At 38.9% G+C, this 22,441-nt stretch overlaps 1 protein-coding gene across 2 annotated transcripts in view; it reads left to right on the top strand.

Annotated features, from left to right (window-relative positions):
- Window positions 1-22,441, top strand: part of SPAG17 (sperm associated antigen 17) — a 96,681-nt gene that overhangs the window by 62,545 nt on the left and 11,695 nt on the right. For both annotated transcript variants that reach the window (XM_064644539.1, XM_064644538.1), the window contains exons 25-37: window positions 3,506-3,626; window positions 5,409-5,827; window positions 9,010-9,139; window positions 10,781-10,992; window positions 11,281-11,425; window positions 12,589-12,743; window positions 13,158-13,334; window positions 14,890-15,017; window positions 15,175-15,305; window positions 16,835-17,178; window positions 17,564-17,746; window positions 19,476-19,589; window positions 20,980-21,025. In XM_064644539.1, the coding sequence (XP_064500609.1) occupies window positions 3,506-3,626; window positions 5,409-5,827; window positions 9,010-9,139; window positions 10,781-10,992; window positions 11,281-11,425; window positions 12,589-12,743; window positions 13,158-13,334; window positions 14,890-15,017; window positions 15,175-15,305; window positions 16,835-17,178; window positions 17,564-17,746; window positions 19,476-19,589; window positions 20,980-21,025 (2,305 nt within the window). The remainder of the gene's footprint in view (window positions 1-3,505; window positions 3,627-5,408; window positions 5,828-9,009; window positions 9,140-10,780; window positions 10,993-11,280; window positions 11,426-12,588; window positions 12,744-13,157; window positions 13,335-14,889; window positions 15,018-15,174; window positions 15,306-16,834; window positions 17,179-17,563; window positions 17,747-19,475; window positions 19,590-20,979; window positions 21,026-22,441) is intronic.

Below are 22,441 nucleotides of genomic sequence, written 5' to 3'. Positions count from 1 at the left end.
CATCCCTGGAAGTGTTCAAGGCAAGGTCGGATGGGGCTTTGAGCAACCTGGTCTAGTGAAAGGTGTCCCTGTCCATGGCAGGGAGGTTGGAATGTGATGGTCTTTAAAGTCCTTTCCACCCAAACCATTCAATGGTTATTAATATCTCACTCACAAGAACTGCTGAATTTTTAGTTTAAACAAGCAGAATTTTTCTGTGCTTTCCAAAACCCATGTTGGAAAGTCTAACCAAACAGTAAATTAGTGGAGACAGTTTTTCAAAACCTTGCTCTGTAATTTGGTCTTAGCAGCCAATAACAAGCCAGGGACCAGCAATTTGAGGAAGTTACTTTTGCCTGTAAGTGAAGTACTTCTGTCACAGTGCAGGTTTTGGAAAGGATGAATGACATTTTAAAAGCAGATTCTGAATTTCTGTTGTGAAATAGTATCTAATATCTGGTGGATGAAGTAATGCTGTGCCTCTTGTTTCAACATGGATTCTGTGCATATCCACAAAAAGTGCTTCTTACCTAATTTCAAAAGTCTAGCTAGTTATTTAAAGAGCATGAGCATGGGAAGTGATATAAGGAGTTGCCAGCACTCAGTATAACATACAGTAATTGTGTGGCAGAAATGAAACCTATAGAAACAAATAGTCCTATCGTTAAAAATCAGTCAGGAAGACTTCTAAGCCAAAAGGCTTTTAACTATTTGGTTTAGAATTACTTCGGATAAAGAGTTCCCATATTAGTGCGTACAGCACCTGTCTGTGAGTCTGCAAGTATTTTGGAGAACAGGATTAGAATCCAAAACGGACTTGATAAATTCACATGGACACAGTCTGTAAAATGGAATGCAATTCAATAAGAATCAAAGTGGTAGGTACATATAAATAATGAACATGTATCTACAGAATGGATAACAGTTCTGTCAGTTTGTAGTGGGTTAACCCTGGCCAGATACCAGGTACCCACTCTCTCACTCTCCCTCTGCAACAGAACAGACGACAGAAAAAAAAGAAAAACCAGATAAGGATTCATGAGTTGAGATTACAGCTGGGAGAGGTCAGTTACTGATTACCTTCATGGGCAAAACAGACTCAAAGTGGGGATATTATTTAAGTTTGTTACTAACAAGATAAGAGCCAAAGAGTGAGAAATAAAACAATCTTAAAAACACCTTCCCTCCACCCCTCCTTCCTTCCATGTTCTCCCTCCTCTCCCCCAGCAGTGCAGGTGGATGGGAAATGGGGGTTACAGTCAGCTGTTGTTTCTACCACTGCTCAAAGAGAGGAGTCCTTCCTGTGCTCCTGTGGGGTCCCTCCCATGGGAGACAGTCCTTGGTGCACCTCTCCAGCGAGTCCATCCCATGGGCAATATTTCTTCCCAAAGTGCTGTCCTGTGGGTCACTCCTCCATGGGGTGCAGTCCTTCACAGATGAGCTGTACTGGCATGGGTCCCCCACAGGGCCACAAGTCCTACCTGGGAAAAACCTGCTCCAACGTGGGCTTCCCTCTCCATGGGCTGCAAGTCTCCGGCAGGACCCTTCTCCATCTTGGGCCTCCCACGGGGTCACAACCTCCTTCATGCATCCACCGGCTCCAGCATGGGCTCCTCCAGGGGCTGCAGGTGGGTCTCTGCACCCCAATGGTCCTCCATGGGCTGCACAGCTGCCCCACCATGGTCTGCACCACGGGCTGCAGGGGCTTCAGCTCCCCTGCCTGGAGCACCTCCTCCCCCTCCTTCTGCACTGACCTTGGTGTCTACATTGTTGTTACCATGTTCTCACTCCACTCTTCCCTGGCTGGAATTCTTTCTGCGCCACAACCTTCTGTTCTTAAATATGTTATCACGGAGGCATTAGTATTACTCCTGATTGGCTTGGCCTTGGCCAGCAGCAGGAATTCCATCCTGGAGCTAGCTGGCATTGGCTCCACTGGACAAGGAAGCTTCTAGCAGCTTCTGACAGAAGCCTCCCCTGTACCCCCCCCCGCCCCCACTACTAAAACCCAGTCACAGAAACCCACTGCACGGTTCTATAGCGAAAGGTCTGAGAGTTGCCATGGATCACAGGCTATGCATAAGTCAACAATGCCATCTTCCTGTGAGAAAGGCAAAGACCACATTGAGGTGAATAAAGGGGAGTATAGCCTGCTAAATATGTGAAGTTATTTTCCACTTAGGTGTGGTAGGGTCTCAGTTGAAGTATTGCAGTTATGGATACTACACTGCAAGAAAAATATGGGCCACACTGAGAGTTTTAAGGAAAGCACGAGGATTAGAGGTCTAGAAAACTTGACTGGTGGGAAAAGTTTAAAAGACTTGGTTTGGGTTTGTTTGATCTAGAGTTGAGAGGCAGAATAGCCTTCTTCTGTAAAGAGCTAAAAGGACACCATCATCTCTTATAAGCTAGCCCATATAATCAGCAGAAATAATTAGAAGTAAACTAGTTTTCTCTAATATTTATTCAAGTTAACCAGGACAAAAATGTCAGTAAGGTTAATCAAGATAAAATACTGGAACAGTTTACCAGGAAACCTCCAACCCTGGAAATTTTTTAAATAGGTTACATTAGAAGTTCTCTGGGTTTTTTACCATTAAAACAAGGAGAAGTAGATGACAACTGAGGGTTACTTGTGTCCTGTTCTGTGACTTCTACCTCATGATCCTGTGACTACAATCTTAGGGTATTGAGAGTAGGCTTTATTACCCAGTAATATTATGTAAAGTAATCACAAATGTATGGCATTCTTTATGCTGAAAAACACGTGGAAAAATATCTGCCTTTTCCCCCCTATAGTTATATTCCTAAAAAGCAAGTATATGGGGTAATACCAGGACAAATTCTCTCTGTTACCTCTGTCTGCAATCCAAAACTGTTTTCATCTTATGACTGCTGGCATAGTGTAGTCCATTGTCACATAGGTTTTTGAGGGGATGACATTTAAGAATCTGTTGTTGTATTTTTTCACAAATGTTCCAGAGCCTTCAGACATTCCTTAGGTCAACCTCATCTTTTCTAGTCATCAGAAGAGTTTCCACTGCAGAGCAGTGCAAAGAGAATTACATATTTTGACTGTCAAACCTTCCTTCCTGTCCCCTTCTTGAGTCAGTGCTGTATTTGCAGCAGATTGGAAATACAGCTCTGCTAACCTTTTGTGCCCTTTTAATGATTATGGGTAAAATAGGTGATATGCAACTTCAGTAATTATTTCACAGTCTTCTGCTTCACATTATCTGTTTATTGTCATCCCATCTTGATGCTATGCATAAGATAGCAAAATGACTCAGTAAAATGAATAAACTTAGGAAGAGTTGTTCTTCAAGGTGAATGAAAGAAGAGAGCATAATCAAATAAAATAACCTAATGTTTCCACTTCAGAGTCTAAAAACACTCAAAATGTTAAATAAGTGGTAGACAGCACATTTTTTAAACAATATATTGTTACAACTGAAATCTGTGGTCTAATTTTTTTCTTTACTCTTTTAAAATGTGGAATAAAACTAATTCATGTTTCATTCTGTAGATAGAAATGGAAGAACCAGCTCCCCAAATACAAGAGATATCAGATGTTCTTGCTTTTCCGAGTTTGAATGTCTCCTGTCCCAATGGACTTGTATTAAGTTTCCTTGGTGAAAGCTTTGAAGGTTAGTTTTCTGAGCCACTGCAAAGTAAGGAATTTAAAAGAAGTTAAAACTATTTATTTCTTCATTAGCGGATTTAGATGTAACTATGATTTTTTTAACATGCTAAGTCTGTCATAATGTCTGTTTTAATAGTATTTGCAACATAAATAGTGTGGGGTTTTTTCAAACAAATGTAAAATCTAGCATCACAAGTTGTTGGACATAAAAGATTAAGGGCAGGGAAGCAGTAACCCTAAAATGCCCTTGCGAGTCATGTTGGATAATCAGTTGAATATGCATGTAGAATAGAATACTAAAGAAAAATTATCTAATGCAGTTAATAAATGCATATATATCGAGGAATCTTGAGTAATAACAGGAAGATAGTTACGTTATCTGTATCTGCACCTCCTTTGGAAGTGTATGTACTTAAGTTCACAAGACAAAATTTTAATATTTTGGGGAAGAGTGACAAAAATTATTAAAGCATCAGAAGATGTATCTTATAGTGAGCTCATTTCACCAGAGAACTCAATTTAGTGACCAAAGAAAAGGTCAAAGGGGTAACTGGTGCCAGCCTGGAAGTACAAGGAAAGAGAATTTTGGTGATAGCTTGTAAATGCGGCATATAAAAGTATTACAGTTTTCATGGGCTTGAAACTGAAAAGTAGTACTTTATACTAGATTTAAGATATACTCATTTATTAATGGTAAGAATGATTAACAAAACTAACCCAGGCTATGATTGACTCTCTGCTACTGGATATTTTACAATCAGGTTTTTTGTTGCCTTTCTAAAAGATACAATCAGTTTCAAACAGGAATTATTTCACACAAGTCCTTTGATTTAGGCCATCCAGTACATAGACAGGAGACATTCATAATAAGCCTTTCTGCCCTTACTGAATTTCCTTTAGCAGACTGATGTGGTATATAAATACTTAGAGGTTTCTGTGCCTAACATGTCCTTCTGCAATACTTCTGTTTTCTACTGTTTTCGAAAATCAGCATGAGGTTAATTTTTGCATGCTGTAAACTCTAGTAAATCTTGGGGGTTTTCAGTCATGCCATTAGGTTTTGAAGCAGACAAATGTGATTTTTTTTGTCATCTAGTCAGTTTTAAATACAGCCACATACAGATGTGATTTAATACCTCTGTACAAAAAATTTGTACAAGCCAGAAAATGTGCTCTGACTAATCTGGTATGAAGTAAAGAACATATAGAGGGTTTTCAAATATACATAGTTTGGCAAGGAGCATAAGATGAAATGCTGAATAATTGAGGTGAACAGAGGAATTACAAACACATACATGTAGTCTTTTGACACAATTACCGTAATTATACCTATTGGTATATTCAACACTCTGCCACAATTTAAGCTAAAAATCTAACTTGTTCAAGTAGACAAAATATATAACTTAGGTTTCTATGCAAATTCAAACTTGGTGAAACTCAGTAACTTTTTTTCACCTTTATGGCAGTTAGGAAATTCCTCTCACCTAATGTGAGTCTTCCAAAAGTTCAGCATCCATAATAAATCCATCTTCATATTTTCCTTGTTTTTATTTGGAAAGACAGCCACCTTCACAGGAGGATGTAGAATTTCTGAGTAGGTGACTGTTTTGAATTTTTCTCTGAATTTGGAGTCTGTCTTTTACTCTGTGGATGACCAAGTAAGCCAAGGAGGGTTAGTCTTACTCACCTGGAATTGCATACCTTCTGTAGACACCATGATGCTGGCTGTTTAGCCCTGTTTGAATGTGTGCTATGCAGTATTAAGTAATGCAAAGTTTGTTTTCAGATTTGAAAGATGAAGCCACTACCACTGAAGCAGAGAAAGAGGTGGTAAAGGAAAGTGAGGCCAAAGCAGATGAAGCAAAGGAGGAAGAGGTTAAGGAAAATGAGGCCAAAGCAGATGAAGCAAAGGAGGAAGAGGTTAAGGAAAGTGAGGCCAAAGCAGATGAAGCAAAGGAGGAAGAGGTTATGGAAAGTGGAGAGAAGGAGCATGAGGTTTCAGAAGGTGAAATAGAGCACAAAGACACTGAAAGAAAAAAGGCCAAGCAGCCTACTCTGGAAATTCTGGTTAGACAGAGTTATCCCCAAAAGGTAAAGAACTCTCAGCTTTATACACCTGTGGCAAGGCAAACAGAACAAGAGGTGTCAAGAGTCATCACTAGTCAAGGAACTGTCGTAAAGTACCTGATGGATGGGTCTACCCAGGTATATTTAGTAGAATTCATTGTAAGCAGCTTGTGTGTGTGATTACCCTTAAATGTGTGCTCATCTACTGAAATAGAGAAGTGTCCAGTTTTTAGATGAAGGAATGAAAATTTTAGGCATATGAAGATTTTAGGCAACTTTGGAATTAGGAAATTGCTGAATAGGGTTTTGAGAACTAGATTCCTGGACTTAAGCATCCAAAGTGTGGATTAGTTTGGGGTTTTTGGCAATATGAAAATATCCATGTATTTTTTCAGTCTAAACAGTCATGTGGGATCCAGAAAAGACCTGAACTGTTCTTCAGTCCTGCAGACACCTTTAGGTATCCTAAATTTTCAGGAAAAAAAGACTTTATGTTCCTATATATCGAAGTATCTGCTTTTTTTACATATATTTAGGTTGCCTAGAATTCTGGTACATTTTAGGTGCTATAGGCTAGATACCATCTTTGCAAATACTGTAATTAATCTACAAGCCACTTTTTTTTCAAAGTCTAAGACACTACACATAGTTAGCAAACAGATGAAAAGAAGAGTCATCTATTTTGATTCAGAAAGTATCAAAATAATTCCTTATTTCTTGGATTTTTTTTCTGTCTAAGTAGACCTGTGGTGGTTTGAGACCCCCAAAATCCAATTCCCGAGTCCAAGCCCCCCTCCCACATCTCCCCACAGTGTGAGATGGGTTTTCCAGACACAACACAAGACTCAGTATGGGGGGAAGGGAATTATATTACAATCACTACACAAATAAATATTATAATACATCATATACATAATCTTAACTATCTCTCCTATGATAAATCAGTATTTACATTGGATCAAATCTCTTCTCCCTCCAATAAAAGTCCAGGAGGGAAGAAGGAAAGATCCTTTCCACCTTCAGGGCAGCAGTCTCTCCTCCTCAATGCAGCAGTTGTAGTTGGATCTCTTTCCAGTACATACAAGGGGGTCTCCTCTCACCCCTCTCAGCCCTTCGACTCCAAGCAAAGGTTTCTCTTCCATGGACTGCGGTTGCAGGGACAGGCTCGCTTCACCACGTCATATCACGAAGTACAGGGGTCTTCGTGACGGTCCCTTTCCACAGGGGGTTTACCTCTGAGTCAGAACATCTCAGGCAGCTTTCAGTTGAAAGCCTTTGCCTCAAGAGTTCTACCAGAGCTCCTGTGCTCTGTCTCAGGCTGCCAGCTTGGCAGCAGCAGCAGGGGGGGACAGGCTACTTCCCCCACATTCCATCTGGCCGCCCCGGTCCAGCTTCCAGGACATCTTGAGCTTCTCAGCTCCTCTCTCCAGTACTGCTGCATTCTGAGTCTCCCCTCAAGTGGGAGTCCACCACCCCTCCTCTCTAGGAGGCGTCTCAAAAGGGGTTTTGGGGGTTTTTGGTTCAGTTCTTACCCCAAAACTCTCAAAACTCTGTCTGTAGAGCTTAGTTCTCTCTCTCTCCATTAGACATGTCTGTGTCTTCTTGCTTGGCTGCATGCTGGCTTTGCTGCTTATTCTTATCTCTTGGCTTTCTGCCACAGCCTCCGTTCACTGCTGTCTCTGCCGCCATTCCTGCTGCCCACTCGCAGTGGAGAAAGACTCCCAGCTTCTCAGTTACAGACCTCGGTCCAGTTTAACACTGTTTCTGAGTTTCTATGAGCCCAGCCAGGGGCTGGGGGGCCGTGGCCCCCCAATGGGGCTCCTACCCCTTCTCCTCATGGCTTCAGAACATGGCCACTCTCCTCTTCAGCTACCTCATCATCCTTCTTTTCTGGTTTGGTGTGATATGTTTTAATTTTGCAGGTGCGCTGATTGGGTCAACACCAAGAGAGACACCACCATTTTTTTTTAACTCCTGGGGGAAAAAACACTTTTTTTTCTCCCCACCACAAGACCACAACTCCAAGTATAAGTTATTTACCATTTGTTCCATTTGTTACCATTTGTTACCATTACATTATATGCTAAATCATTCAACCAGGATTTCTGAGAAACATAACCATTTCAGAAGTATGCAAAGAAGCTAGCTCCTGTATGTCTATATATTCTCAACATACTGTCTCCTGATAGAAAAATGTAGATCTTATGTGCCTAGCATGATTTTAGAGTAGTCTCTGTATAAACAGATTATGAGTACTTCCTTCTTAATATTAATTTAATGTCTGTGAGTCATCAAGAATATATTATTTATGATAAGCATTGAAAAAAGAAGGAGTGGTTAATTCCTTCCAGTAATAATCTCAAGAGTTGTTTCTATATGTTGTCAATTTATTTTCTACATTGTACTGTATTTATAAATTAATTCAGGGATGGTCAGGGTGGCTTTATCTGACACACAGAGAACATGCATGTCAAGGGTTGAGTGTAACGGACAATATGTCTCAGAAAACAGCTATAAGTAGATAAATAACCAAGACTTCCTTTTGTTAGCTATCTTGATGGCTAAAAAATTAACATTAGTCCTAGGCATGTGAAATACCTTAGTGCAGATCAATATGTCAATACAGATGCATTATCACTGCTACCAAAAAAAAAGTCATTAACCTTTGACTATTTAGTCAAAGAATAATCTTTACTGTTTATTTTTACACCTGTTTGTTGCTAAATAGAGTCCACTTTAATTGCATATGTGAACTGCAGCACTTAGCACTCCTTTGGGCAATGACTAATGTGATGAAATTTAACAAGTCCAAATTTTGGATGCTACTAGTGGGACAAGTAACACCAGGCACAGGTATAAATGAGGAGAGGAGTGGCTGGAGACTGCCCCGCAGAGCAATGGCTCAAAGCTGCTCCAGGGAATGTTTGAACTGGGCATTAGGAAGCATTTCTTTACCCGAGAGGGTGGTCAGACAGTGGAACAGGCTTCCTAGAGGGGAGGTGAATGTCACAAGCCTGTCAGTGTTTAAGAGGCATTTGGTCAGTGCCCTTAACAACATGCTTTAACTTGGTCAGCCCTGAAGGGGTCAGGCAGCTGGACTGGATGATCATTTAAGGTCACTTCCAACTGAAAAAGTCTATTTTATTCATGCTTTTTAAGATAGCTGCTTTATTTCTTGTATTCATTCTGAGAGCTTTCACTTTTTTCCCCTCCATCACCCACAGCATTCTGGTGACTATTGCATTTGTGACACATTATTTAAGATTTTCTAGTGATGATTGAATTGATTTTAACCTTTAGTATGTCCTTGATTTCTGTAGATTCTGTTTGCTGATGGCACAGTGAGTAGGAGTCCCGACTCTGGTCCTGTCCTACCACCATCTACAATTCCAGATAACATACAACCATTATCAGAATCAGAGCTTTTACATGAGACCAGGATTAAGAAAGGTAATATTTTTTGGGTTTTGGATAGATATAAGTTAGCAGGGCTGATGATAGTTAAAGGGCATATTTCTTTAGTCTGAAAATTCTGCCAGTATGAAAATGCAATTTTATCTGTACTCAGCTTCTGCACACTGTTATGTTACCTTCATAGCAAATCATTTCTAACTCCAGATTTCTTTTTCTTCCATCATGCTAAGTCTCTAATAAGTAAATACACTCTGATACATTGGTATCAGTGATTGAACACGAAATCTTTTAAGAGAAATCCTTGTAACTACAATAGTGTTAAAACCTTACTTTTGTGTTACACAATTTTTAGTTTTCATATTAAGTAATGCTTCACTCACAGAGGATACTGTATTTTTCCTGTGCAGGGCTGAGTTGGACTCGATGATCCTTGTGGGTCTCTTTCAACTCGGCATATTCTGTGATTCTGTGTATTCCAAGCCACCTACAATTGGTCATTATCAACTGGTTGTATGGACTTGTGGTTGGTGGCAATATAGCCACTCTTACCTTATTTTCTTTGACTGAGAAAGAGCCAAATAAATGTTTACTTTGTACCTCAGAGTGTAGTTTGAGATATCCATCAGTGCTGCTTAGTACACAGAACAATTATGACCTGTCATATTAACTTGTAATTTATTGAAAGTATCTGAATAAAAATTGCTGCCAAAAAGAAAAGGGTCTCAAAAAGAGACTTTTTGAGTCAAGTCCAGTCCTTGTTCTTAGGATATTCCTTAGGGTAACTGCAAAGATGTTTGAGAACAATTCTGACAAACCATCTTCTAATATGCATTCTCGGTATGTGGAATGAGCATATATCCTTTCTTCCTTATCCTTTATTTATCACTTTTCCACCTTCTCCACCTTTCCTCTCCACTTCTTATTCATGACAAATTTGTAGTGAATAGTTTCATCTCTTTTTGTATTTTGGGTGGGTTTTTTACTAGATATATACTGTAAATCTTCTAGACTGCTCTCTGAACTATGCTGTTGTCTTTTACCTACACTTAGTTTAAACTTCTTTTCCTGCATATGAGAGACCTGAATTCTCTATAACATTCTTAATAAGATCTCTCCAATTCCCTTTCATAATGGAATTTCCATCCCTTTTCTTCTGATGCACCATAGAATTGTGTTGGCCTTTTTGGTCATTATATTTTGGTCATTATACGCTGATAACTTGTAACCATTCTGCATGGATGATGCCTCCAGGTCTTTCTTTTCTTCTACTGTTACAAGCTTAGCTGAAACAGAAATCATTTTTATTATTCTTCACATTAGATTTCATTCTAATAAGCTATATCAAATTCCTATCACTTTAATCTTCAAGCTCATGGGACGATTTTGGCTCCTTTTTTTTTCTGTAATTCATTCAGATTTTCTTTTGCATTGATAGTACCTTCCAAAGTCTTGTCATAATCAGATTTCATTGGCATGCTTTTTACTTTTTCTGTGTTCTTAAGGAAACATTAAATAAGGTTAGTTCAGGAGCGTGCCTCTAAGTAACAGGAGTTGTAATTTTTTTCTAGCCTGTTAAATAGTTCTTCTTTCAATTCTGTCAAAACCAATCCTCACAATGATTTTATCTTTTGCCTTAGAGAATACCAAGTCTGATACAAAAATTTTTTATTTCTGCAGGAAAACACAGTGGCAAAAACATTATGTCACACCCAACCAAGGATGAGTTGTTTGAAAATACTGTTCAGGATCTGGTTAATTCTGAGGAACCTAAGGCAGGAACCTGGATAACAACAACTTCATTAGGCATTCAAGTGGGCACCGAGGGTGGAAAGAGAATGGATCTGAAGCCACTCTTCATGTATCGGGCAACAGACCCAGCTGATGAGACGGTATAACTGCTTCTGTGTTATTACAGCACTGTCTACTAAGCCAAGACACAGGGCTGCCATCATATAAGTTGTACGATTTGAAAACAAATTATTATTTGTTATATTTATTACTCTGTTACAAAGGCAAAGTTATAGATTTTGAAGAAAATGTGATTCCTCAGTCTCTGAAACAGATGAAATTGCAGTAGTCTAGGTTCTTCAGAGTTTCAGTGCCTGATGCTTTTTATTATTGTTGCTGTTACAAGTATCACAGTGCTAATATAAATGAATGTTTCTTCATTCTTTCAGGTTATGACTGTACGAGATGATGAAGTGATAATTGTTGAGAAGCTGGATGGTAGCAGAGTAGTAGATCATGCTGATGGTACCAGGATCACAACTTTTTATAAAAAATGTGAATGCCATTTTGTACCAGATGGTGGTGAGGAAACAGGTAAAATCAAATGGGGAGCACTTACCTCTGCTGTATCTTGTGAAGCAGAAAATTGTCAAAATACATACTAAAGGCAGCTTATACCTTATACCTATAGCCTAGATAACACAGCCACTAGTACAGTCCAGGCTTAGTTTGTCTCCTATTCAGTGCAAAAATTATACTGTTGCAAGCAAGCAAATTTCCTTCTTTTCATATATATAATTACATGGTCCTCCTTTATCATGAGACCACAGTTCTAGTTGTCCATTGCCCTCTCTCCATCTGCCCTAATATTAGCAAGCAAGATGATTTGAGTCTTAACTGAAGAAGTATATATAACAACCAGGGCATCCTTATATTTTCCATGGAAGCCATGGACTCGCCAGCCTTGGAGATACTGAATATCTGAATATGGCTGTGGAAAATGCCATGCCTAGAAAAGTAAAACTTATATTTCCCTGAAATAAGTGGGGCTAATGGTCATCTGTGTTTATTCTGGCTGGTGTTGTATTCCATATGCTTCGTTCACTTGCTAGACAAGTCCTGTCCTCCTTAATTAACACGAAGTGTACTTTTACTGTGTAGGCGTCTGTACTGTTCAAACACAGTGGGAAGTTCTGGTTCTGTGGGAAAAGAGCGTTATTGAGTTAACAGATAATGTTCAGGAACATCATCTCCCTGTGGGATTTTAAAAATCAAAACAACTTTGAACTGATCTGTCTCTTCAATGGGAAGGCAATGACCAGATTACATACCTGTTTGATTTGTTTTCCAAGATTTAATAGGAATTTCTTCACGTCTTTGAGCTTGCATTACAGGCACAAAGAATTTCAGTGATCCAACTTGTATGTTACAAATGTCCAGATCATTATGATTAGTAGCATACTTGATACTTTAGAGTGTACTTTTCTGGCCAGTCACAGATGGCTGCAAAAATTTTTTGCTGTTGAATTTTCATGTATTGAGTGCACTGTCCAGAATTGCGTTGTGTGTTGTTTACATAAATAATGTAAAATTTATAAAATCACATAAAATTATGTGATAAAGGATGCCATGAAGTTTATGAGAGTCTTGTACTGAGGAGATAAGGATCTAGCACTATGAGAGAAAAAGCAAATTGAATCTTAAGACATTTCCATGATTCATGTGCTCCTGTATCATTGTTCTGTATTAATTCTTAGATGAACCCTCAAAAACCACCCCAAAGAAGGTGAAGTGTGTGCGAGTAGAGAATCCTGAGTTTGCTACTGTTATAACAAATTGTGAGGATGGTACCTGTTGTACCATCTTTGGAGATGGGACATCTATTCTAGCAAAGCCACAGGGAACGTATCAGGTGGGAATTATTTTTAGTTTGTGACAGTGAAATTTTAGTTTTGTGTTCCAAGTTCTCTGCCATTAGCAGCTCTCACCTTGACTATTTTAACTCCCTTCTTTATAGACTTCACAAATCCTATGACTCTATCCCTTTCGTCCTCTGCCAATATTTAAATATTTACTCACAACTGTGTAGTATATTTAAATCACAGTCTTAAATTTCCTGAAGTTAAATATTACAGAGACTAAGGTCAGTCTACCTCCCAGACCTCATCTTCTTTCTTTCTGTCCCTTTAGTTCCTCTAAATTGGATGATTCAGTATTAAAGGTCTGAAAGCTCTCCTCTTGATTTGTGTCTATTATTCGTTTTCATGGTACCTCTAAACTAAAGTTTTCATCTTTCAGCTGAACCTCTTCCTTTTTGCTGTCATAGGTTTTACCCATCAAGACAGGCTCTCTTTTCATTGATGAAGATTGCTCAGCAATTTATACCCATGAAGTTTATGATTTCGTCAGCAAGAACGAGGAGAAACAAGCAGGGAGGTACATTATGAAACACACTTCCAGCACTATTTGTGAGATGGTGGATCCTGAAGGAAATACTTTCAAGGTAAAATACATGGAAGAAAACAAATTTCTGCATTTTAACTAATTTTGTCTTATAAACTTCTCTCAAAATCAGATTGTATCTTTGTAATATTTAAAGTAGCCTAGCTAGCCAGAAGGGAAAACCTCTTGAATCAGGTCTCTGATATGTTCTCGACTAAATGATGGATTTTCTTTATTTGATATTTCCCCCTTTTTGGAGAGACTGAAATAAAACGCATGGTCTACAGTTTACCTCACTTGTAGTTACCTTAATTAGCGTGACTTGTATTATATCAAAAAATCAGCTCTGCAAGTGAGGATTAAAAAGGAGAGAGGATATTTGCTCTTCAGAAGGTCTATAGAAACGCTCTAACCAGCCTTGGTAAGACAACTGTAGTTAAAAGGAATGATCCAGTCTTTAAAGTCATGCTATTTTGCTGTGATCCTTTCACACTAAAGGCATACTTTAGCACTACGTTAGTTGTGAGTTCTGGAAACATCATGTAAGTGTCTGTGAGCTGCATACTGTTTTCTAATTAAGATTCTAATGAAATGTTCTAAATGTGACATCCTTATAGTATCTTTTCTGTGTTGTAACTGTAATCATTACCATTTTCCCAGATTCCTGCGAAACAACGCTAAGGTTCCTCTGGACATGTGCATTAGAATAGGTTTTAACTTGGCTGAAGAAACACTGCTTATAGAAATTTATGTCATGTGTCAATCTCTCCCTTACAAATTTTTAACTAATAAACTAGAAGGATAGAAATTTCAAAGATACTAATTCCTAGAAAATCATTACAGTTCAAAGAAATTGCTTGGCATTGGCATCAGCACATCCTGCTTTTTCTCAACGGATACTTAGGGAACAAAAGAGGGAGGCTGAGGAGGCTGTGGGACAGCTGAAGGTATTTTAGGAGCCGTGATCTCAGAGGATATGGGTTCTAGTAAGAAAGATGAGATTAATTCAATATGAGAAGATGCATACATGAAGAACAACTGTAGCAAAAACAGTTTGCATTGGTTTTCCATTAGTAGAGTGTCTTATTTACTTCATCCCACTGTTTTAATTTCAAGACCTCATTTTCACTGGATAAGTGTTTATGTGATGTTGTAACAACTCACAAATCTAAGCTTCTCATTGTGTACATATATAATAGGACGTCCTGCCTGCTTTTATGTATCTGCATCTCTGTGTGTGTGTTGGTGTATATGCATAGATACACGTATACCTCACAGGGAGGGGTACATCAGTGGCTGTCTTGACTGTACAGTTACTTGGCTTGACCAGTGTCTTGAGTGACTATTTTTGTGTAACAGTCCTTGGGCATTTATTAATTATCAGCATGTGGTATTAGTATTTATGATACAGCATGTCTTTCTAGAAATGTTTTGCTTTTTTCACTGTCTTTTCAGTTTTCCTCTTCATTTCTTCTTCCTATGTGTTTAAGGTTGCTCAACATGAAATAAGTTTTTTCTGTCCCTTTCACTGGCTAGATCATATTAAAGTTCAGCAGCCAGTTACTGTTTTAAAAGTATCTTGTAACTCAAGTAATTTTATATCATTTCTACTACAGGTCATGGCTGATGGCAGCACAAATGTGTGTGTTCCCAGCACTTGCTCTGATGACAAGGAGGACAGAAGTTCAGCAACAGTATTCCAAGAAGTTGACAAACCCATCACTTATGATGAGCATGCCCCCAGGTATGCTCATCACCTTTTTTCTTTACTACGCAGTATTTGTGCAGGGTTTATAGATTTGTTCCTCCTTTATTCAGTGCTCTGTTCTTGCACATTTGATGTCATCATGTTGGAGCTCCATTTTCTTGATACAGTTCCATGTATGTGTCTGGCTGTACAGGTTTTTCACTGTCTATGAGGATGGTTCTGGAACTGAGCTCCTGCGGAGCCGGGATGTACACACATATCTGGTTGAGGCCTGTGGTGATCCTGCCACTGCAATCTTGCAGGATCCTGTACAAGAACATCCAGGTAGAAAACTTTTCATTTCTGACAGACTACTAATAGAAAGAATTGCAAAGGTGGAGTCCAAAGTTTCAAAACACTTTATTTGGACAGGAAATGTTTTTACCCATGCAGACAAGTGTCTGACAGCAAAGCATGGGAAAGGAGGAGTTTGTAGGAGAACTCTGGGAAGCAGAGAATTGAACTGAAGGACACTTAAGAGAAAAGTGAAAAAACAAATGGCATATCTCTATCCACTCTCAGTCACACAAACAAAATTACCAAAATGGATATTTCCTGTACTTACCATAAAAAAAAATTGAATGTATCACTGTCTTCATTAATGATATTGCAGTGAAGACAATGATACGCTGATGTTGACCCTTAGCCTGTCTGTTGGAAAGGATACATGTTAAGAAGCTGAAAAAACATGACTGAAATAGAGGATGCCAGTAGTATGTGGTCCCAACCACCTTGTAGTAGCAGTGAAAGAAGTTACATACTGAAATGGTTGGTTATCATTGTAAAGTTAGTTGGAGATACTGTTTCTATAAAATACACTGTGGCAGAACAGATAGATGCTAACAAAAAAATGTAATCTTTAAAAGACAGGCATGTATGGTTGCCCTGGATATGGAGGGGATGATAAGGGTAGTTTGCCTCAAGCTGTAAAATACTAAGACATTTTGACAAAGATTTATGTTATAAGCATAGGAAACAGTTTTCCCACTTACTACTCTTATCAGGTGTTGCACATTTTTAAATCTACTTGTATTCACAATAATGACCAGTTCCCCACTGTAGAAACTGAATGAAATAATTTTGCTATGGGAAAAGGGAAAAAGAAGGGGCACTGGGGGAGACAGGAAGACAAAGCAGGTAAAAAGATCAGAAAGATGGAGAACATACATACCCAGTGAAAATCCCAATCAAGAAAACTTGCTTACCACCAGCAGTCATTTGTAATAATAGCACATTTGATTTTCCAGACTTCATACTTCTCTTTTCACAATGCTGGCTCTATTTGCCTTGACAACAAGGCTTCAGAATTTTCTGTCATTGTGACAAAGTACCTCAGTGGTGATATTTATTTTGCTGGCCACCTATGGGGTAGATAATAGTAAGTTAATTAGTTTTTCAGTTGGGCTGGAAAAAATATTTTGACAAACATTAAAATTTATCCAAACAGTAGAAATAGATCATCTCTAATGGAATGCTTCCAGTGATCAGATTGTGAAGTATATGTTGTATGGCTTCTGAGATTAATATTCAGTAAACACGGGTCAGTGGTCTGCTCTTCCTTGTTTGGGATACTCCACACAGTATACAACTGAGCTGTTACCCAAGAATCAAAACAAGTAGCATAGACAGTTTATTGTTAAGCATGGTCTGAGTAATCTGAACTTGTCCAACTATTCTATAATCAACTCACTGATCTGATATTATCTGTTGCCATGGATACATGGAGTTTTATCAATTGATAATAAGATTTTTTTAAACTTATCCATAATTTTTTAATTTGAACTGATTCTTAGTAAAATGTGTCTTTGAACCAGGTGTTTTAAGTATTACTATCCTCCACCCTATGACTGATGACTCCCCCTGGGTAATGAAGAAAGAACCAGAGAGTATTGTTCCTCCAAATCTTCAGTCAGAACCAGAGAGTATTGTTCCTCCAAATCTTCAGTCAGAACCAGAGAATATTGTTCCTCCAAATCTTCAGTCAGAACCAGAGAATATTGTTCCTCCAAATCTTCAGTCAGAACCAGAGAATATTGTTCCTCCAAATCTTCAGTCAGAACCAGAGAATATTGTTCCTCCAAATCTTCAGTCAGAACCAGAGAATATTGTTCCACCCGAACTTCAGTCAGGGACTGAGGAAGCATCTTCTCCTCTTGAGGTACGATTGTTTCAAAACTGCCTTTTCCTGTTGAAGCAATAGATGATTGTCTCTGTGGGGAGAAGGAACTCTAAACAATGGGAATGTTAAGTTCAGTTTATTAAGCAGACAAAGCAAGGGGTAGACTGTGTCAGGGAATGTGTAGTCCCCTTGGGCTTCTTTTACACTCAGTGAGGGGATATAGCAATTATAAGGGGAGTTTATCTTGCCAGATGAAGAGGTTAGATAAATTGTTCCCAGGAATCTACCAGCTTAATTATCTAGATTCTTAATTCTGTAAGGAGAACATATGCTTTTCAGCTGAGACACACATTGCTGATGTCTGCATTTAGTCAGTAATATTAGTAACTTCTTGCTCTTTTTGCTTGTTCTTCTCTGTGTTCAGAGGAAGATCACAGATCCCTCAGTCAGAACATGTATTTGGAAGGGTCTCTGCATTGGATCTGCAGAGCAGTTGTGCTTACCAGTACCTGTGCGTAAATGTCCTAATAAACTGGTAATCCGTCAGCTATTCCAGTATAAACCACTCAGTGATGAACTAAGAGAAAAGCTGCATCTTTCCCTCAAGGTACTACAATCACATTTATTCATTCTTCCAGTAAGTAATTCATGGCTAGGCTTCACAAATGAAGATTTGGGGAGGGCTCTACCCACATTTGTTACAAGTGCACTGGTGGCTAAAAAGGCCAATACGAGATAGGCAGGTCCGGTTGCAAAAGGCACAGCAGAAAGACTCCTTAGGTGGTATATTCTACAAGACACGATTCTTTCTGCATTGTCTTTTCTCCTCGAGAATGATCCTGTGTGCGTTCTCAAAAGCATCAGCAGCGTTATAGATGGTGTGTCTCCAGAGCTCCCGATTGGAGGCCAGAGTAGACCAGTTATGTTGATCAATATGGCCAAGGTTGAGATGTTGTTTCAGGGAGTCCTTGTATCTCCTCTTTGGGGCTCCTCTCGTGCGGCAGCCAGTGGCAAGTTCACCATAAAGCAGGATCTTAGGGAGGCAGTGGTCCTTCATCCTTGAGACATGCCCTGCCCAACGCAGCTGTGTTCTCAGCAACATGGCCTCAATACTTGTGACTGCTGCTTGTTCTAGAACAGATGTATTAGTCACATAATCACATAATCCAGTAAGTAATAGAGAACAGATAAATAGACAAATTGGGTATCAGTGGTGGGGGAGGGGGCGAACAGAGACGGGCCAAGGGGCTCGGAGGTGCCCTGCGTAGGTTTGGACGAGGGCAGCCGAAAACCAAAGGACGAGGAATGTGGGGGAATGCCCCCCCTTGCTACATGGCAAGTCAAGCTGATGCTTCAGCTGAGATAGAGAGAAGCCAAACCAAGCAGGCTTTTTCTGGGTAAGGACTTTGGTGAAAACTATTTGGGGTATAAGACTGAGCCAAAAACCCGGAAAATCCTGCAACCTGGGGAGGAAGAGTGGACCCGAAGTGGAGAAGTCCCTGAAATCTTACTCCCTGGGAGGAACCTTCACAAAACAGGGAGAAAGGACTCAAAAGCTGACTCTCTGTAGCTCGTGATGCAGACCTGATGAAACAGGTGTTCCCTTGCAGCTCAGGAGGAGACCTCGGTAGAGTCCGAGCAGCTGGTAGGGGTGAAAAAGACCCCTTCCCTGGTACCCCAATGAGAGAGAGACTTTAGATATCACCCTGAAGGTTTTTCTTCTGAACTGATGTGGGAGGGCCCCAGGGGTGGTAGAAATTGTATTATACTGTGTATTTATTTGCTTTTTAGTTTCTATAGTTTTTATTCTGTTATTAATAAACTTTGATATAATTCCCCCATGATGAGTTGTGCCTGTCTGAAACCTTCTCTCTCACATTTGAGGCAAATTGTGGGGGGACTTGGAAATTGGAATTTTTGGGAGCTTTCAAACCACTACAGACATCAAACAGTAGGGAGATACAGATCACAAACAATATTTGTTAGAACACCTTTTATTCATTAAGCTTATCTTAATAATATAGATAATATAGATTTAGATTAGATATTAGGAAGAAATTCTTTACTGTGAAGGTGGTGAGACACTGGCACAGGTTTCCCAGATAAGTTGTTGATGCCCCATTCCTGGAAGTGTTCAAGGCCAGGCTGGATGGGGCCCTGAGCAACCTGCTATAGTGGAAGGACTTAGATGATCTTCAAGGTCCCTTCCAGTCCAAGCCATCTGATGGTTCTCGAATTACTTCCACAAATTCTTTTCTCTGTACATGGGTCCCTTAAGTCTACCTCTGCAAAGAAAACATCTGCCTCTTTCTTGCTCTTTTTCATTGTTCCACCAGGAATATATGGACAACGTTTTAAAGCATGAAAATGAGCTGGAAGAGATGAATGTGAAAGAACCAAGAACAGAAGAGGAAAAGGAGAATGCTGCAAGTCTCCTTGAACTGGTTACAGTGAGAAAAATACAATTTTTAACTACTTTTTCCAACAAAAACATTGTACTGCATTGGAAGTGTGACCCTTGAAACACATCATTGTCCGTTAATAAAACAGTAAATGTCAGGATAGAACAGTGCCAGCTATGCTGTAGTTTAATGTTAAAGCAAAGCCACACAGTATTAAGGTGGGCTACTGAATGGCACTACTGCCATTTGGGGAAGCATTGCTCAAAACACTTCAGGAGCTTGACTCTACTGAATGATACATTCCCAAACACACAGACCAAAATTACCAAAATGTGTATGTCCCCCAGCCTTGGGATTTCCAGTCTGTTGTTATTGCACTGGGAGACTTTTATTTCAACCACACCCACCTCCATAGTAAGAATTTAAACCCTGCTTTTGGGATAATACAAAAACAATATGGAGGAATATTGTTATTACTGCTGAGCAGAATTTATATATTTTTTGGAAACTGTAATCTGCTAATTTGCATGGATATTTAGAGCATGGAAAGAAAAAGGAGAGGAATAGGTAATGGGAAAGGTGGGTATATGGGAGAAGAGGGTCACAGCTTCTCTGAAAACAGGAACAGAGAAATGTTCTGCCAGTAACTCCACCTGCCTCTGTCCTCTAGGCAGACATTGCTTTGCTTTGATGAGATCCAGGTGCTGAATCTCACATGCTGCTCAGTTCCAGCGAACTTGTCTAGTGACTAATTATTGTTGATTGTCTTGGCTACCATGAGCACATTTCCAGGTACAGATTTCACATTGGGCAACTCTTTTCTGAGCAGTAGTCTCACTATGCTCCTGCTGTGACCCAGGAATCAGTGTCACTCCTTCCAGGTCTCCTGTGTTCCCTACCTCTGTTACAACCTAAACTGTCTGGTCGCAAGAACTCTGCTTTCCAGTTAACTGCTTCAGAGACAGCATGAGAATAAAGGAAACACTCTAGTTTAGAGTCTCTTACTCCTCGTTCACTTTACTGTAAACCAGCCACATGAGAGTTCTGAGTAACAAAGCCTACAAATTCCTGAACACATTTCCCGTTTGACTTGTTGTGACCATGAGTTTCAAATCTGGTTCAAAGCCTTTGCAAAAGGATTTGAGTTTAATTATGAATTAGTTTAGTTGAGATCATAAACAGCAACCATAGAAAATACAAAGCCATCTGTGAAGTAGGTCATCAAGAAGGAAACAAACACACGTTTGGACCAGAGAATGTACTTCGTTTCCTTTTTTCCCAGCTCATGTTTTCTAACATCCTGAAGTACCTCCATTCTTGTAGTCACATTGTCAGGTAACAAGATAACACTTGTTTGGGATAGAAATCCTTTGAACAAGATGCTGCTGTTGTGATTTTTTTTTCTCACATGATCACAGCTATTCCTTCTTCATTGCAGTCCTTCCCTAACTGGGAGAAGTCAACTGAAAATCTCAGTGATAGAGGTAATAAAAATCGAATAGCTGTATTTTTTAATTGTAAAATATCATAGTAAGTTTTAAAGTACTGTAATACTATTTTTAAAGAAGGAATATAAAGGTGAATTCATCTATGTGCTATGTACATGCTTCTGTGTAAATTTCACAGGTGATTAGAACTCGTTAGCATCAAAGATTCAGTACCTCTAAAAATAATTCCTGTGTTTAGGCATGTGTATTTGATATTGTGACTCACATTTCCACATGTAGTAAGTTTTCTTAGGTATAAGAACTATGACAGTAAGTGCTTTTATACAAGTATCAATTTTTCAGACAAGTTTTTCAAAGCAACTAGATGAATCCTGATAATTTACAAGACTTGAAAATCTGATCTCAAATGATCATGTGTTTTGGTTACATTAACCTTGTATAAGGAAAAAGATGGAGCAACGTATGAATTTCTGTTAAAATTTTCATAAGATACTTTTTAACATTAATTAATGTTTTCTATATGTACAAATAAAAAATTAAGATGACTGTTTCTTTTAAAAATCCATAAGCCTTTTCCATAGAAAAATCCATAACATTCTATCCCCTAGTGATGATAGTTTTTAAAGTGTTATTTTTCTGCCCTTCCCACCTTGTCAAGAGTATTTCTGCTTGTTATAAAATAGCATGCTATGCAAAGTAAATGGAAACTGCTGCAACAAATGGTTGCTACAGTTTCTTGATTTAAATGGAGGTGCAATTTTAATGTAACATTATTAATGAAGAAGATAGTGGGAAAGAAAAGCTGTTTAAAATAGGTAAAAATAGAAAAAGATAAAAATATATTTTATGGTGAAAAAGCTGAACAAAAACCCATACACACGTTTTGAAGTTTGAACTTATGTAATTCCTAAAACACTAAGAGATATTGTTATAGTCTAATAAGATCACATCTGTCAAATACTCAGATTTCCTAAGTTTTGTCACAGAAATTTGTTTTCAACCAAGGAAATTTCTTTGGACTCACAATTTAGGTTCAAGGCATAAAATAAGCAATGTATTTTATAAAATATGTCAGCAGACAGGGCAACTCTTTATTACAGCTGGTCACTATCTTAAACACGGAAAGACTGGCACTTCTCCATTATACATATTGAACTAGTAGTTCCTTCCCTGAGAATGTTGATTATGGCTGCTTCACAGCTACAATTAAGCACAAGTTAAGCAAGCTGAATGTAATACAGGCCCCTGAAAGCCCACATTATTTTCTTCAGCTGAAGATAGAGACCTGGAATGTTGCTCCCCAGTCAGAAAGTGGCTGAATGTCAGCAACTTTTCCTCTTCACAGGTATTTGATTTGTATCTTTTCAAGGTTCAAGATATTCAAGAACATAAAGATATTTCAGGAAATACAGGGTTGGAGTGTGAACTTAATCGTCCTTTGCTTCTCATCCT

The sequence above is a fragment of the Pseudopipra pipra genome, chromosome 2 (assembly GCF_036250125.1).
Source record: "Pseudopipra pipra isolate bDixPip1 chromosome 2, bDixPip1.hap1, whole genome shotgun sequence".
Lineage (NCBI taxonomy): Eukaryota > Metazoa > Chordata > Aves > Passeriformes > Pipridae > Pseudopipra > Pseudopipra pipra.
Note: the sequence above shows the minus strand (reverse complement) of the source record. Positions and strands in the feature narration are given on the sequence as shown.